At 42.0% G+C, this 17,550-nt stretch overlaps 1 protein-coding gene across 1 annotated transcript; it reads right to left on the bottom strand.

Moving 5' to 3' along the window:
- Nucleotides 1–16,691: 16,691 nt before the first annotated feature.
- On the bottom strand, nucleotides 16,692–17,302 carry LOC147423793 (uncharacterized). Its single transcript, XM_086502000.1, has 2 exons — nucleotides 17,135–17,302; nucleotides 16,692–16,778 (listed from the first exon to the last, which is right to left on the bottom strand). Exons 1-2 carry the CDS (start codon nucleotides 17,300–17,302, stop codon nucleotides 16,692–16,694), a joined length of 255 nt encoding a protein of 84 aa, XP_086358126.1.
- Nucleotides 17,303–17,550: the final 248 nt, after the last annotated feature.

Below are 17,550 nucleotides of genomic sequence, written 5' to 3'. Positions count from 1 at the left end.
AAGGGGTTGTTCACATAGGCATAGAATGGAAGTAGGTTTAAACCCTAACAATCGCCCCATTAAACCTGATTTCATCCTAGGATTGTCTAGATACATCAGGGCTAGTTCTCAATGGATACATTAGCTCATGGTTTACTATGGAATCTTTAGGAATAGGCATGCGATCACATTTGGATTCATCAAGACTAGGTTCTAATTAGATGCATCATGCCTGGGTTCACACTTGGATACATCCATGCAAGGATTTTAGGGTAAGTTTAGTGTGTATGGATTAATGGTTCATCCTTAGTGTATCTCGATCCTCATTCATCATGTTGTAGTCGTCATTTGTTATTGTCGATGTGGTCTTTTTCATCTTCATCTTATTGGCTTTGTTCGTTGTCCTTATGTTGATCTTCATTGGTCCATTGTTGAGAGGATGCATCCATCTTGGCTAATGTTGTAATGCAAAAATGCATGTCAAGTGTAGTGCTCATCATGTGTGTGTCAATGTGTGTGCCCTTGTGTGAGTGCACTTTCAATTGCCGCTTGAGTAAGGTCTTACCATGCATCATGTTAGTGTCTAGTCCTCTTGCATATGTTGGCATATTCATAAAATTATCCTCAAATTTACACGTGTAAACATACATTTCAATGTTGGTGATGCCTTGGGAAATCATCTTTGAACTATTGAAGCTCAACTTGACCTTTTCATTCTTCTTGCTTAGTAATGTGCTTTGTAGCACCACTGTCAAAATACTACACATGTGAATCTGCAACAACAACTGACATGCATGCATCATGGAAAACATGATTGTAACTGCACTCTGTACTAAAAGCCCATTTTGCATCAACATCAGCATCATAGTCTCCTTGCACAGAAGACTCAACAATGGATGCATTTGTAGTGGAACCAGCATTTGCAGTGGAACCACCGTCTTTCTTCTTAGCCTCTTTGGCCTTCAACTTAGGACACTGCTTGATGAAGTGATCATTAGCTTTACAATAATGACAACATATCTTCTTTTTGCCCTTATCACTAGAATTTCTAGATGAATTGCTACCAGCAGAAGCATTAGGAACATAAGTTTTGCCACTCGCAGCAGAACCATAAGAAGTGGCTGCATTGCTATTACCACCCTTTCTTTGAGAAGCAATAAAAGCTTGTTCAACTGCACGCTACCTAGTCCTGTTTTTTTTGGAAGTGACTCTTGCAATAGGAATGTGCATAATGCATCAAACTTGACAACTTTAGGATTTCCTTGTGTCATAAGTCTCCAAGTACTAGCAAAAGTCTGGTAAGAATCTGGTAAGGCATCAAGAACGGTCTGTACAAGGGAAATGTCTGAAATGACTTCACCTGCAAAAATAAGTTGCTCATTGATATCCTTGACACTAGCAAGGAAAGTGTCCATATCATCTTCCTCATACATAATCTTTGATTACAGTTCAAGTTTACGCAGCAAAGCAATTCTAGCCTCATTGCGGCTTGCATAAAGATCTGCTAGAATATCCCAAGCTTGTTTTGCAGATTTTACTGAACGAATGTGAAGAGTAATGGTGCTTCATAGAAAACACAATAAACACATGAGCCTATGCATCCTTTACATCCCAATGAGCTTGTTCTGCCGTAGGCAAAACAACTCTAATAGTAGCAGCAATCCTTGTAGTAATACTTGCAACATCCTCAACATTGCCTACATCCTCAGAACCAGGATGTACATCAATGGCCTGCACAATATTCCACATGCCCTTTGACACAAGAACATGTTGAATCATATAAGCCCACATAGGGTAATTGTATCCATCCAACCTGTCCTCACCAGCAAACATCTTGAACGCATCTGTGTTGTTGTCAGCCGTGGGAAATGGTGCACTTGATGTGAAAACTACCCAAAAAGAGGATAAACAAAGTGGGAACAATAGCACAAACCGTAGAAGACTGTAAGGCTCCTATTATGCAAAAAACGGCACTAATAGAAATTCTGCACAAAATGACAAAATTCCTTGTGCAGACCTGCTTGTAGTGGAAATGGAGGCCGAAATGAGCCCGAATAAAAAATTGAGAAAACTAAGCTCTATGAGCTAACCCAAAATATTTGTTGACCTATGAACGCTCGCCAAACCTCTTTGAAATCGAAGAGTGAGCAGGCGTGTGCTGGAGCAACTACTAAGCCCGGGAGAACGCAACCTACTCTGATACCAATTGTTGGAATTAGGGTTGCAAAGAAATGTACACAGCTTGGGGAAGACGAAGGAAGCTCAAGGCACACAACAGAGAGTGTATTACTTAGTGTGAAATGGAAAGATAGATAGCCCTAGAGTGATGGGTGTATATACAATGCACGGAGGAAAAAACCTCCTAAAGAGGGAAAAAATGCCCTGACGGTCCTAGTGTGTTCACACACATCACTACCACATGTATATGGTAACATGGTTTGGCGCAAATTTAGGGATCCATTTCAGGATGGTTTTGAGAGATTGCGACAATGACTGGCCATATGATGGTTTTGGCCTCCATTTCCATGTTGTTGCTCTTGTTACCTTTGGCTTGTTCAAGTTAGCTTTTGGACTCCATTTGTAGTTTGGTAAGCCTATTGAAGCATGAAGTTATTGTTTGAAGTTTTTTGTTGGCATGGTTTAGGATTTGATGTTCTATCAAACGGGAAGCTGGACTTTGTCAAGGGAAAAGATTGATTAGAAAGCAATGTTTTGGGTATCCATATCTTCTATATCAATTGCGATAAATGGTCTACCCTTTGATGTGTAGTCCCTTTCTTGACCACTATAATGAAATCAAATTCTAGCAATATTATGAACCATCGAACTATGCGACCGTATTGCATGGTTTGTTCACTAAGTACAATAGCGCCTGATGATCCACAAAGAATACGAACTTGTTTGGGAGAAGGTAATGTCTAATTTTTTTCACTGAATAAATCATTTGCAAGCCCTCTCTTTTTGTGGTTGTGTAATTTCACTCGGCACTGTTGAGCTGTCTATCGGAGTAACAGATTGGAAAATCCATTTTGTTTTCTCCATGTTGAGTTAGGATACATCCAATAGCGTAAGCTGATGCATCTACATGAACGTGTAAAATCTTGTTCTAGTTAGAAGCGTTCAAAATTGAAGCAGAAATAAGTCTCTATTTTGATTGTTGAAACACTTTCTCACATTCCTCATTCCATCTTTGAGGAAAACCTTGCCTCCTTCTTCGAAAGTAGCAAGACGACGATGCTCATCTGCGTACTTCTTATATTGATCTTGAGCTTGCTTAACATTTTGTCGAGAAACTAAAAGCATGTCAAAATGGCCTTTGAGAAAATCCTTTTCTTGTTGTATCTTCTCCTTAGCCAATCCCAAAAAAACGGGTGATGTAGGTTGAAATCCATATAAAAGCATAAATGGACTAAACTATGTAATGAGGCGGTCCGGGGCAAGCAACAAGAAGAGTGGCCTCTAAGCACTCTTCTAGGCTCCCGTGCTGCTCAATTGGGTTGGGGTTGGAGAAAAACAACAACACACACAAATCCGCAACCTAACCCTAACAAATTTGGGGCACCACCTAGTTTTGGATGCGAACTAGGACGCGCAGAGAGAGAGAGAGAGAGAGAGAGAGAGAGAGAGAGAGAGAGAGAGAGAGAGAGAGAGAGAGAGAGAGAGAGAGAGAGAGAGAGAGAGAGCTCGGGCTGCTTTGAAATGTATCGGTAGTGATCAAGCGAACACAATTATATATGTAAGAGACAGAGAGAAGGGGGAGGGGGTGCTTGTTGCATTAATACCTTCTTACAAATCTGTCATGACCAATCAAAGTGAGATTAGTATTTGTTCAACATAGCTTGAGTAAATTACACCACAACACATCACAAGAAAAGCCACCCCAATCACTGTCTTAAGGCCAGGGGAGTCCTCCCCACCCTGTCGCCCTCTTACAATATGTGGGATTTATGGCTAAATTGATGACAACACCCAGAGACAAGCTATCAAGAACTAAAAAAAAAACACCAAGACACTTACACATCTTTGTTGTCCATTACTTCACGTTGGAAGAGAGAGAAAGTATCCAAGCTTAGTCCAAATCCACCCTCCTTGATTCAGCAAATGTTGGGCTTACACTAGTAGGAGAAATGATAGATTTGCTACTCTCAATTGAATGATCACTCTCTCTTACAATGGCATAGAGTTTCCTTGCTAATCACCCCTAATAAAGAACATGCATATGTCTAAGACAATGAGCTTCCACTGAAGAGCTCCTTCTAGAGAGGTTGAGCTTGGCTTCTCAAGCTATAGCATAGTGCTCTTGCTTATGGCTCCCACCATTTGTGCTAGCTACACCCTCCTTTTATAGCAATTTTGAGGGCTAGGGTTACTCCTCTAACCATGGTTGGGTTAGATTTTCAACACTTATCTAATTTCTTTTGCTTGGAATTATCAAGAATTTGGTGGGGATAGATGAAGAAAAGAGAGAGGAGAGAAGTGGAGGTGATAGGAGTTTTCATACTAGGTTAGTGTTAGTAAATTAGTAGAGTTAGTATTTTTATTGATTTACAAATGAAATTGGATATTTACAATGGGAGTATCCATGTAGGATACAAATAAAGAAGAAAAAACTCTTAATAGGTAAGAAAATATGGATTTCTTACAATGTAGGGTCAATTTTGACGCTTGTTGACGGTCCACTTGCTTTGACGATACTTTTTTTCTCCACTCTTGACCTTCCTTGGGAGCCAAGGTAATTGAATATGAGTAATCAATCAACATGGTGCTGTCTTTCAAGAGAAGAGGCTGAATTTTGTGGTTTTTTGATAGATATGGGTCTTATGGAAGAGGAAAAATGAGACTAGGTGGTCAATTTTGGAATGGAAGTGTGTGTAGTAGACATGAGTTCACCATGGTTTCTCTTGTTCTTCAAGGTTGAGAAGAAGGTGAGTAGGGGGTGAGAGAGGTGGGGATGATGAGTGGAGAAGTGTGTGTGTGTGAAAGAGGAAAATGATAAAGTGGAAGAGGGAGAGTGGCTGCATAGCATAGGCAAACTGGGGTCCACCAATAAAATCATAGCTCACAGCTCGTAGCTCAAAAAAATATGAAAAAATTTGAGGCAAAAGTTTAGCCCACGAGAGAAAACTTTTGTTTGTATCACCTTTTCAAATTCGGAGAGCAAGTGACCTTTAAAGATTCAGCAAGACCGTCTATCTTTTTCCACTGCACAAAGTCCTTGTGGGGTCCTTCTTTGGATGATTCTTTTGAATGCCTCCAAGAGTGAGCCCTCCATTGTGCATGCACGCATGCCACATACCCTTGACCTTATTTGGTAGGTCTATAATTGAAGATATTGTTGAGATCATGATATAAATGAATAGTACAACTAAGGAAATCAAATATTGAGGGGTCTAAAAAATATGTACATGTCAAATATAAATAATATAGGTGGAAAAAATATAAAGGGGTCAAAATAAATCTCTCTCATTATAAGTCTACCATAAAAAGATGAATATTTTTGGTGTTCTAATTTATGAGAGTAATAGAGAATAGATGTAGGAAGGAAAAAAAATCACAATAGTGAAAAATTATACACATAAATAAAACTAGTTTTTTTGGATTTTTGTTGGGATGGAGTTACACTAAAAATAAGAGAAGCTCGCATGAAATTATTTCTTTATGGAATAAGAGTATGGTAAGAAAAATTGTGGTAATGGTGAGTCAATGTACATAACATAAATAACACACACCTAAGTATAAATATTTAAATAAATACCAAAATAATTATGAAAAATCCTTATATTTAGGCCCTATATACAATGAAATATTTACACACAAAGAGGCCATAATATACCTTTTAAAATTTTTTTAAAGTTTTTTGGCTCAACTAGGCCAGTGACTAGCTAATTGAGGTTTTTAAAGAAAATATGGGAAAGTCCCCTAACACACGCCTATGTACAGTGAAATGGTAGGGATAACCAAAATGTTTGAGTGATTTGATAGGGTGAGGTAGCTTACTATGGAAATTATGGAAAGCCGAAAAACGGCTATCAATAGTCACATGCTTTGAATTGTTATAAGCAAATTCTAATATAGGTAAGTAGTGTTCCCAATTGGTTTTCTTCTTGCTAACGTACGCTTGTAGCATATCCTCTAGCACTTGATTAACTCTTTTGGTTTGACCATCTATTCTGGATGATCAACCGTAAATAGATTAAGTTTAGTTTTCAACTTTTGAAACACATCTCTCCAAAAGTGATTATCAAACTTTTGATCTTTGTCACTAATGATACTAACTGGAAGACCGTAGAGTTTGTATATATGCTCTACAAATAGCCGTGCTAATTTTGGTGTCTTAACCGTAGTCTTAGTGGGAATGAATTGACCCATCTTGGTGAGACGGTCTACAATTACCCATATGGCATCATGGCCATGATTTGTAGTAGGTAGTCCTACTACAAAATCCATAGAGATACTCTCCCACTTACCTTTTGTGAAATATCTAAAGGATGTAAAAGGCCACCTACCTTGAGGTGCTCTGCCTTATTAACTTGGCACGGTTGGCAATTTGGTACGTACTCTTGAACATCATGATGTAATCTCCGCCAATAAAATTTCCATCAAACTCAGGCATACGTCTTACGAGTACCTGGAGGACCAACACTTGGGCTATCATGACACTCAAATAAGATTTGGTGCTTAGTGTCCGAGTCCTTTGGCACACATACTCTACCTTTGTGGAGTAAGTAGCCATTATCAATGGAAAAATTATTTCATCGCTTAAGTTCTTCCTGAGTTCTGTGTGTTGGAGTTTTTATCTGTGCGTGCAGAGACATGTTGATCTGGTTGTACAGAGACATGTGAGTGTGAGGGATCCCTTTTTAAAACTGCACTCCACACTTTAGCATATGATTGATCTTGTCACACTTTCCATGTAATGACTCCAAAAATCCACTCTTTATTTTGTGAAAGCAAGTGAATTAATATGAGGCATCCAACTTAGTGCATCCACTACTACATGATATCGCAAGGCCTACAATCATAATCTTGAAGGATTTTGGCCCATCTAGCTTTACGTCCCTTCAAGTCCGTTTGAGTAGTAAACCATTTGATACTCTCATGGTCAAAAACTAGTTCAAACTTGGCACCATATAAATAGTGTCACCACTTTCGTAAAGCATAAATTATGGCAGAGAGCTCTCTCTCATAGACAAAATAATTTTGTTGAGCTCTATCTAACTTTTTACTTTCAAAGGCTATAGGTCTTCCCTCCTGGAGAAGTACCTCACCAATTGCTTTATCACTAGCATCAATCTCTACCACAAACGGCTTAAGTGGGCCAACGATTGCTAGGATGGGAGCAGTGGCTATAGCTACTTTAAGCAATTCAAAACTGCATTTTTGGGCTTCTTCCCAAGAGAAGGTCTTACCTTTTTCTTTAAGTTGATTTGTCATAGGAACAACAATTTTGGCATAATCACGGAATCTCCTCAAAAAATATTCGAAGCTCCTCAACCGTGTTGAGATGTGGCCATCGAAGAATGGCAGTGACCTTGTTAGGGTCCATTTTGATGCCAAAATAAGAGATTACATGATCGAGGTAATGTATCTCTATTTTAAAGAAATCGTACTTGCTTTGCTTAGCATACAGCACGTGACCTCGTAGCTATTCAAACACTAATCGTAAGTGTTCTATGTGTTCATTTTCAGTGTTACTGTAAATGAGAATGTCATCAAGAAAAACCACAACAAATTTTCGAAGATAGGGATGTAAGAAACTATCCATGAGTGTCATAAATGTAGCTAGAGCATTGATTAGACCAAAGGAATAACCAAAAATTCAAAATGCTCGAACCGTGTTTTAAAGGCAGTTTAGGAGATATCTTGCAAAAGGATATGGACCTGGTGGTATCTTGAACGAAGATCTATCTTTGTATAGTATCTTGCCCCATGGAGTTGATCAAACAACTCATTTACTCGAGGTAGAGGATACTTGTTCTTGATGGTTATCGCATTTAATTCACGATAATCTATGCACATGCGCATAGTACCATCTTTCTTTTTTACCAATAGAATTGGTGATGCCCAAGGCAAAGTGCTAGGTCTAATGAAACCACGAGCGAGGTAGTCAGCCAACCGACTCTCAACCTCCTTGGCTTCTTTAGAACTCATACGATAAGGTGGTTTACTCATCGGTTTAGTGCCTGGCAAGACATCTATGCCATGCTGCACATCACGTGTAAGGGGTGGTGGTAAATCACTTGAGAACACATCACTATACTCCGTGAGTAAGTGAGTCAGCTTTTTCCGTGCAAAAGGAGAAAGTAAACTAGAGTTATGCTGGGATGGAGAATCTTGTAATTTGTGTAATGTTTGCTTTACAACAGTTGCACGTTGCTCTATAGAATTTAAATTGAGAGCACTTTGCTCGTTAGATATGTAAACACTTTGCTTATTATTAGAAATCATTGCACTTTGCATACCATTACTAGAATTCACCGCACTTTTCTCTTGAGAATTCACAAGACTTGGAGACAAGCAGTAACACAAAAAGACTTCATCTATTAAATATGCTTTCTACAAAATAGGAAGCTCGGTTGTACATATAAGAGGTACAAATGGTATATTTTTCTTGGACGTCAAGGGTCATCATATGATCTTGAAGAATAAGATCAACCCCTTGAAATACCGTGTCCCATACTTTTTTATCATTCCCAGACATGTGCTCCACCACATACTTGTGAGAGCAGGGAGTCTGTGTAAGCTTCAATTTCTTGACAAGCTTATAGTTCAATAAGTTATGATTTGCACCATCATCCACTAAAATACGAACACGTTGTCCGTTAATAGTTCCATGCATGCGAATCAAATCATGGGTGCCAAAGGTGGTCAGCCACATTGAAGCAGGCACACAACACTTGTGCTTTTCTTCCATGAAGAACCTCTACATCACAATATTTAGGAGATGAATCTAATGTGAGGTGTTGCACCGTGTGCATGGCCTTTTCTTTGCCTTGTAAAAGAGGACAATCTTTCTTGTTATGTTGGTCCGAAAGACATCTAAAACACAAATTGTGTTTCTTTGCACGCTCAAAATCAGCAGTGCTAAGAGACCCACGTGGAGTATCTCGTGAGTGGTTGGGCTTCTTACACTCTTGTGGACGTGGAGAGGTAGATTGTCTCTTATTCCTCTTGGAACGTGTGGGAGATCTACCTCGCCATTGGCTCTTAGTCGCATTGCTCTTAGCAAAATTATTCTTAGAGTAGGGAACATTTCCTTTCCTCTCTTGGTCATCATCATATCTTTGGGCATGACTGATGGCTTCTTCCAAAGTTTTTGATGCTGGGTCTTGACATGAAGACGATAGTCTTTGTCAAGACCGCTATTAAAACCCCGTATCTTTTGGAATTCATCTAGACCTTCTAGTTTTAATATGATTTCTTGATACTTCAAAAGGTACTATGTGAGAGAGAGGCCAGACATGCGGCATGAATCCCATGCTAACCAATTCTTATCTTTTTCATTGGAGTCCAAAAACTCTTTGGAGAAAGAAGCTTGAAACGCAGCCCAAGATGTAGGACGAGCATCTATTAGAAATGTCATCCACCATATATAGGCCTTTCCTTTAAGAGATAGACTTGTTTCCACAGCCGTCTTTATATTTGAGGTGTGTCTCAATCTATGAATATCACTCCATTTGTGTAAGAATGTCTTGAACGCATCCTTGTTGTGATCACACTCTTCCCCATGAAACTCAGGAATGGTGATATTCTTAAGTAATGAATTTCTACCTTCTGCACCTTCTGAAGCACTTATCTCTTGGACTCCTTGAGTCGTGCGAGCTTGGTTCCCTTTAACCGTGCCACTTGTGGCTCCTTGAGCTGTCTGCGAATTCATAAATTTCACAAATAACTCCGTAAGATTGGTAAGATTTGCATTGAGTGAAGAGAGGTTGCGTTCAAGTACGCTTTGGTGATGTTCCAAAGTCTTGAAAGTAGCCATATCTACAAGCCCATGATCTCCTAGATCATCATGTTGTCATGCATATTAGTGTCAACAACAGCCGTCTGATTTTGATCTACATGCTCAAAATCAAAAGGGTGTGTAGGTGGGATATCCTCACTGGCCATGATAAACACACACTAATGTAAAGAGAGAAAAAACGTCAACTTGTACCTTGTGAAATTTAAGTCTTTGCGTTTTGTATGCTCCACAATTTGTGTTGCATGCGAACCTCGCCTTGCAAGAATTGTATCGCTTCACGTGTCGTTCGTCATAAGAAAACCTTAATTGATTCTTCACAAAAACTCGTCGTTTTTGTGAAGGCTTTTTTCACTTTGAAGCTACCTCCTTGAGGAAAAAATAATTTTTGGAGGAAAACTTGCCTTCCTCCAAGAAGTGAAAAGTAAGGTTGAAACTACTTCTTTTAAGTTTGAAGCTTTCCCTTTTCCTCTAGCTTTCTTTCAATACAAGTACCTATCTTTCCTTGTTATATACAACAAGGGTCAATAGCTTGATGGTAAAGTGTTGGCCTCTTACCCTCATGGGGTGGGTTCATCCCTCCTTCATGCAGGGTTAATGGGCCTTCCTACGCGTGCAACCAACGACGCCAATAGAAGCCTTCGGATCCTTGGTGCCATAGAGTTTCCGATCGATTTTGCCTTGGTCGGCCGCCGTAGCCGCCCACTATGGAGAGAGTAGGTGTCGTGGCCATGATTAGCTATCATTGTCTGTCCACGCACTGCGCACAGGAAGCTGTGCCTACCTTCTTTTTGCTGCACAGCGGATACATTACTATTCGTGGAACGTGGGAGAGAAGCATCACATCCCATGCACATGCTGACGGATGAAAAGCGGACCCCGGACCCCGACGGCCTCTAAAACGCCGGGGGCCGAATGGCTCGGCTCGAGCCTGCCACGGTAAAGCGAACAGGGGGCACCACCTAGCTTTGAGCGGCTAGGACGCAAAGCCCATGATGATATGAATACCGTAAGCCTACACATACACACACACACACACACACACACACACACACACACACACACACACACACACACACACACACACACAGAGAGAGAGAGAGAGAGAGAGAGAGAGAGAGAGAGAGAGAGAGAGAGAGAGAGAGAGAGAACACTCGCAATTGATGAAAACAACCTCGCGGGTGTGAGGGTGAATTATTTCTGCAATATTTACAAGGTGGCATGCCGTGGTGGTAGAGAGGTAGGGGAAAGAGATGGTGCAACCTACTTGGTGCGTTCTCTAGGGAGATTCAATGACTGCAAATGTTCATTGCCAAGAGCGTGGTTGACTCTTGCTTTGTTTTTGGGGGAGGTTATTAAAAGATGGGAATCTCTAGGTGGGCCTTTGTTACCCTCACCTAGAGAGAGGATATTTACAAAAGGAAAATTTACAATGGCTTGGGTGAAAAATGAAGATAATGGTAAAATAACCTAAAATTACTGAGATGGCATTGAGGTTGCGTGTTGCCGGCGAATGGCGAGCTGCCGGTGCGTTGGTGTCGAGCGTACTTCTTTCCGGAGTCGGCCGGGGCATGCCTTCGGCGCATTTTCTGTTTTTGTCGTTGGCGGCGCGTGCTTTGGATCCTTCTTCTTTCGTTTGTCGATGTCGTAAGCGTTTATGCATGTGCGTATGTATGTATGTGAGTGTGGGAGCATGTGTGTGTGTTTTTTTTGTGGGTGAGTGCGTATATGTATATGTATGTGCGCATGCGTGCGTGGGAACACGGGAAAGGGGGGGGGAGTTATATAATGTATATATATATATATAATTTATATATATATATTTCTTTTTTTTCCTGTGGCGGATGGCGGACTGTTGCGCATGGCGGAAGGAGAGGGGGGGGGGGGGGGGGGAGGTGTGTGGTGGGTGTGTGTGTGTGTGTGTGTGTTTCAACTGCTGCCGCAAGGCAAGAGAGAGAGAGATTTGCGCGATGGCGGCATCCGGATGAGAAAGAGAGAGAGAGTTTGGCGTGCTGCCGTGCCGTGAGAGGGAGAGGGGGAGGGTGAGGGGATAAGGGTAGAGGGAGTGTGTGAGGGAGAGAGGGGGTATGGCGGGGCATGGGTTTGTGTGGGTGAGAGGAAGAGGGGGAGGGCGGTGTGTCTTTCATGGGCTTAAGGATGAATGACAACTAAGTCAATGGGGGGGGGAATATATCCGCGGGCCAGGGGGGGGGGGAGAATGAGGCCGAAGGGGGGGGGGGGGGAATGAGCCGAAGGAGGGTGAGGCGAGCGGGTGGGGAAGAGGGAGGAGGGGTCGGCGGAGGGAATATTGGCGGGCCGAAGAGGGGGGGGGGGGGGGGTCCCACGCGGCTTACACCGAGGGAGCACGAGAGAGGGGTTGGGGGGTTTCTTCTTAATTTCTGCCTGGCCGGGGAGGGTAAATCGGGGGGGGGGGGGGGGGGGGAAGGAGGGGGAAGAGGGTATGTAAAGAAAATGGGGGGGAGAGAGTGCGAGAGTTTTATCAGATGCCCGTGGGGTGGGAAGGGAACGATGAGTTACGGTGGGGGGGTACTGAGAGTGGGAGGGGGGGGGGGGGGTGAAATGAGTTTTTTTTTTCTTTTTTTTTCTTTGATTTTCCGAAAGCCGGCTATCAATGAAACCCGCTTTTTCCCTCCTCCCAAAAATAGCTCTAATACTAGTGAAAGGGCGGTGGTAATGCGCATGAAACTATGCCTGCCTTCTTTTTGCTGCAAAGTGGATACATCACTGTTTGTGGAACGTGGGAGAGAAGCAGCACTTCGCATGCACATGCAACCCGCTTTTCTCCTCCTCCCAAAAATAGCTCTGATACCAGTGAAAGGGTGGTGCTAATGCGTGTGCTAGTCTCCACCCAACCGTGATATCTTATAACCTCTCCCTAGCATACACATTGTCTGGCCGTGTTGGTGGCCTTGCCTGTAGGACCCATGTGCTTACAAAAGCTTGTAAAATTCAAGGGTTTATATATGGAAGAGGGCACATTGCCCGGGCCATGCCCGTCTACTCCTACCCTTGGCATGACATTACTCCCCCCTTTGGAGAAGCGTTTTCGTCCTCGAAAACACAAGTGGTGGTATCTTCATAAGAACACTAATTTTTTCCACCGTGGCATCCCTCATGGATCCAACGGTTAGTTGAATCGGAACCCGGTTCATTGGGAGGTTCAATGAAATCAAGAGTAACATCTTGATTTTCTACATTGTTGTCCCTGTGCAACCGTCTTGGTTAACCGACTCATAATCAAAAGAGCGTGAAGGCTCCATTTAGAACTCACTTGAGAATGCTAAACGAGTTATCACAACGTCGAGGTGTTTAAATGTATACCCAGGTTTCAGACTTTCTGAAGGTACTGGAATGTGCAATATAACCTCGGCTCATCTTTCCATGAAAGTACTATGCTGACATACTCATCAACAGCAACCAAGTCCTTGACTTGCGGTGGTTTCTTGTCAATAGTCAACCTCATCCAAACTCATGATTAAGGTTGATAACTTGAGAATAACAGGCAGAGACTAGAACTAGCCGTAACATGCCTTTCATCATATGAAAGTCAACCTCATCCAAACTCATGATTAAGGTTGATAACTTGAGAATAACAGGCAGAGACTAGAACTGGCCGTAACATGCCTTTCATCATATGAAGCAACTCCAAACCAGAAAGGTAACCGATCTAGTGGTTTCACTTCTTGCTAACGTATGCACTTAGCATATCCTTTAGCGTGCTTTACTAACGTATGCACTTTGCATATCCTTTAGTACTAAATAGAATGCTTGTAAGCTGCCCATCCTACGCGGGATGAATAGCAACAGTAAGAGTGAGGTGCTTTCCCCCAACCACTTACAGACAGTCGCCCACGACTGACGACAAACTATGACTCAATCATTGATTATCCAGCCATATACACGATATGGAATGGAGACAACCAACTAGGTTGAAAGCAGATTGGAGTTTCAGTGCAAAAATTTGCAGAAACAATAATGTCCATGAATTTGCATGCCGCTCCGAATAAATTTGTGTTAAACACTAGGGCCCATAACACCTAGTGTGCATGCATTTAACACAAACATATCCGAACCGCAATTCTATGACGAGACTTTCCACGATACGTACGTAAAAGTCTTGCAACAAAATTTGGACCATAATAGAATGTGACAACCCGATCACACCTAGGTACCAACCATGAGACATTCTCATGAATATAGCATATTTTGCAACAAAAGTTGGACAATAACAAAATGTGACAACTCAGTCACACCTAGGTATCAACCATGAGACATTCTCATGTATATAGCATACTTAGCTATATGTAGAAACGACCCTCCGTTAAGGTGGTTTCACAACAATTGTAATTGTAACAAGTTTGTACTTAGTACCCGCCAATTTCTGGCCAACTGAAATTGCTCCTAATACTGTGTGCTTAAAATGGTCGAACCAATGGATGCGACCAGCACCTAGGGACTTTGTCGCGACACATTGGTAAAAGTTGGCGCTAGTGTCAGTCCAAGAGACTCATATTCTCCACATGTGGAATATGTCTCAAACAAGGATATCAAGAAAAGCGACATCCATCAATTACGAGCTGGTACTTGTGTGTGGAGGTAACTGCAAACACTCCGCGACAAGAGTGAGAGGGACCCTCATTATCATGCTCCACACTGGCTAAACTGAACTCCTTGAGTTCCTAGACCATGTTGTATCCCATGTGACAACATGTGCCAAATCGAACCCTACAACTAGGTTCGTAACAGCATAAGGTATAGTAGACGCTACGGTCCAAAATACTCTGTTCCAACATGCCCTTGGCATGGATTTGAAAAATTCAAGCGTATTTATACAACTTGCACTGGAAACCGTGGGTGTTGCTTGCGCAATCCAACCCCTTTGGTTAACATCTACGTAGTCAAACCCCTTGGTAAGACCGTCTGTAGAAACCGCTCAACTAGCAGGCTACGGTAACCAACATAGTTAACCGTGTACATAATGATTGGAATCAACTCGAAAAGTTGACTTCGTCTGCTACCATGTGGTAGATTGTGGAATTCTTTCCTTGAAAGTATAAATGGGAGAGATCAATTGTGATCCTCAATGCAGATCAAACTGTGATCCTTAATACTGCTGGGTGATGTAGCAATCACCTGTCGGGTCTTACCCCAAAACAGTATGTCCATAGAAACTCCATAGTGCTATAGAGAGAGCAAGAAATCCACACAAGTGAACTGCCTAGCTCTTGTGGACATCCATGCTATCTCAACTGATTGCTGCATCTATACTCCCTTGTAGAGATCAGCTACTGTGTAGTGCAAAAATGACACTGTAAACATCCTGAATGACAAGACCCTTGCTCATCCATTAACGTCGATGTATACTTCCTTGGGTAGATCTGTTCACTCTTGAAAACAATCACCCAAAGAATGCCAATAGTTAGGTCTTACCCTTGGCATGACAATGGCTCGTATCATGTGTGGCTCATAGCCCTTGTGCAAATGAGTGTTCAATGGACGAACTGATGAAGACTAATTTGAGTAGCATCTTAACCATGCTGGGTTGTGGAACTTTCCTTGAACGACTATGACGTGTATAGTTGATTGCCATGCTCGTGTGCATCTTATTCCCAACGTGCAGCGTATCCTATAAGCATGCAACAAGTTTCTGCTATGACTCTCTCTTTGAGAGAGGTAATAGAAAAACACAACCACATCTTGATCTACCTGCCTTATAGGGTCATGATTGTATGAAAATGACTTAGCATGGCACTTTGCCTGTGAAATAAGTCCTAGATTTAGGTTCCTTTTAGTGTTGTTGGGTGTTGATAGCAACCAACCATCAGGTTCAACAATCCATCACTTAGTATGTCCTTTACAGAGTTGCGAGTGTGATAGCGGAAGCATAATGCATAAAGTGGTGGAATCCATGCCACCTGCTTAGCATGACTTGCATGCAAAAACGTAAGCCCTTGGCTACTATAACAGTCTCAAGCGTGAGAACTAAAACCATAAGTGCCTTGCACAATCTAAACTGGTAGGAATTCTGTGAGGTGATATTTCCTATTTTGCCAGTTTTTGCAAACTTGTGTGCCACGGCCCTTGATGACAAGTCATTGGGCAGTTCCTTGGCACAAGGGAGAAGCCGTGCTTCATGTAAAATTGCCAAAGCACTTTTCTTTTCACAATGACAGTAATTTTCAAGTAAAGTGTAAACATGGAAAAATAATAAGAACATAAAATTGGCTAACCTAGTTGTTGCGGTCACCAGTTGACTCAAAAGTCCGTGGAGCAAAACTCTCTTAAAATGGCTCGTAGCCATATCTGCTGCACGGATGGGAGCTGTTGGATGTAAATATACATCCCTTGTATCATATACGCTCGTCTGTCACATAATGAAATAAGCTGGAATCATTTTGCCAAATCCTTCCCAAGTTTGAATGCTCATAGCATAAGCCGAACGTGGGAATTTTCCATGCAATATACCTGGCTTGAAGCCTTGCTTCGCATAAAGAATGTTGTGATACTAGACGACGAATTCGGCTGTTGAGACACAAATATCATGACAAAAAGCATCGACCTTGTCGAGTGATTTCAACTGAAAGTAACCGGTCTTGTGTGGCAAACATCCTCTTTCCGCTTCGAGAAACAATGACACGAAGTCGGCCATGCCGAGCAACATGCCCCCCCGCATCAAGTCGAGCAGTAGGATGTGCCAATCTCCTTGAGATTCTAAAGCATCGCGAATTTGCTATGCTTTTGCATCAAAGTCAACCGCTGAGAAGCCGTGCTTCGGAGACAAGTGGTTGGGATTCAAGCCGTGCTTGATTCGAGTTTCCTAAGCAATACACAGCCTTGCTATTAGAAACATCAAAACCATGTCATACTCAAGCCATGCTTGATTCAAGCTGGCCAGGGAAGCATGGGAAAGGGATATGCAAATTCGGATTGACTAAAAACATCTGACCTAGACATAGCACGATAATTTTTCAAGACATGCCGTGCATGCCTGATCGTACTGATGATGGAGAAAAATCGTGCTTCGGACAAGCCTTGCTTGTGGATGTATATACACGTCTAGTACATGCGCAGTTACACGGCATCACTCATAGCCCTTGCATATTATACTATTCAACAGGTACTTGAATATTTTGATAAATACAAGTAAAAGTGAATGCTTACCTCATAATTTACCTGTATAAACTTGTCGTGTTGATCACATGGCCGGGATGCTCGAGCTTTCATGAACCTAGAATCGAGCATCAACATTGTCTTTGATGAGTAGCCTTGCTGAATAACTTGCCCAATGTCAGCAATCACAGGTTCCAATGCAGACAAGCCCTCTTCAAGCGATGGAACCATGTTGTCGTATTCTGGATGGTCTTGTTAGCAACATCTGACGCGGTGTAGTGTCACCGCAAATAGAGCACGCCGTGCCTGTACATGATCGCAAAGTTGTAGAAAATACGGTGGAGCTTTACCTTGATGGTCTGTAAAATTGCCTTGGAATTTTCCATGCGAAAACCCGACTGCAGACCCGAGAGCGATGAGAGTACCGTTCATCTTACGAAGAGCTCGGTGCAGGCCATTGCATGTCTTTGCATGTTAAT

Source organism: Adiantum capillus-veneris, chromosome 26, assembly GCF_014529385.1.
Source record: "Adiantum capillus-veneris isolate H3 chromosome 26, ASM1452938v2, whole genome shotgun sequence".
NCBI classification, from domain to species: domain Eukaryota; kingdom Viridiplantae; phylum Streptophyta; class Polypodiopsida; order Polypodiales; family Pteridaceae; genus Adiantum; species Adiantum capillus-veneris.
This window is presented reverse-complemented; position numbering and strand designations above follow the sequence as displayed.

Excerpts from the sequence above, each read along its gene's own strand:
- LOC147423793 (XM_086502000.1), bottom strand. The coding sequence starts at position 17,302 with ATGGTTCCATCGCTTGAAGAGGGCTTGTCTGCATTGGAACCTGTGATT. Across the intron at positions 16,779-17,134 it reads AACACGACAAGTTTATACAG|GAAACTCGAATCAAGCACGG; the intron begins GTAAATTATGAG and ends TGTATTGCTTAG.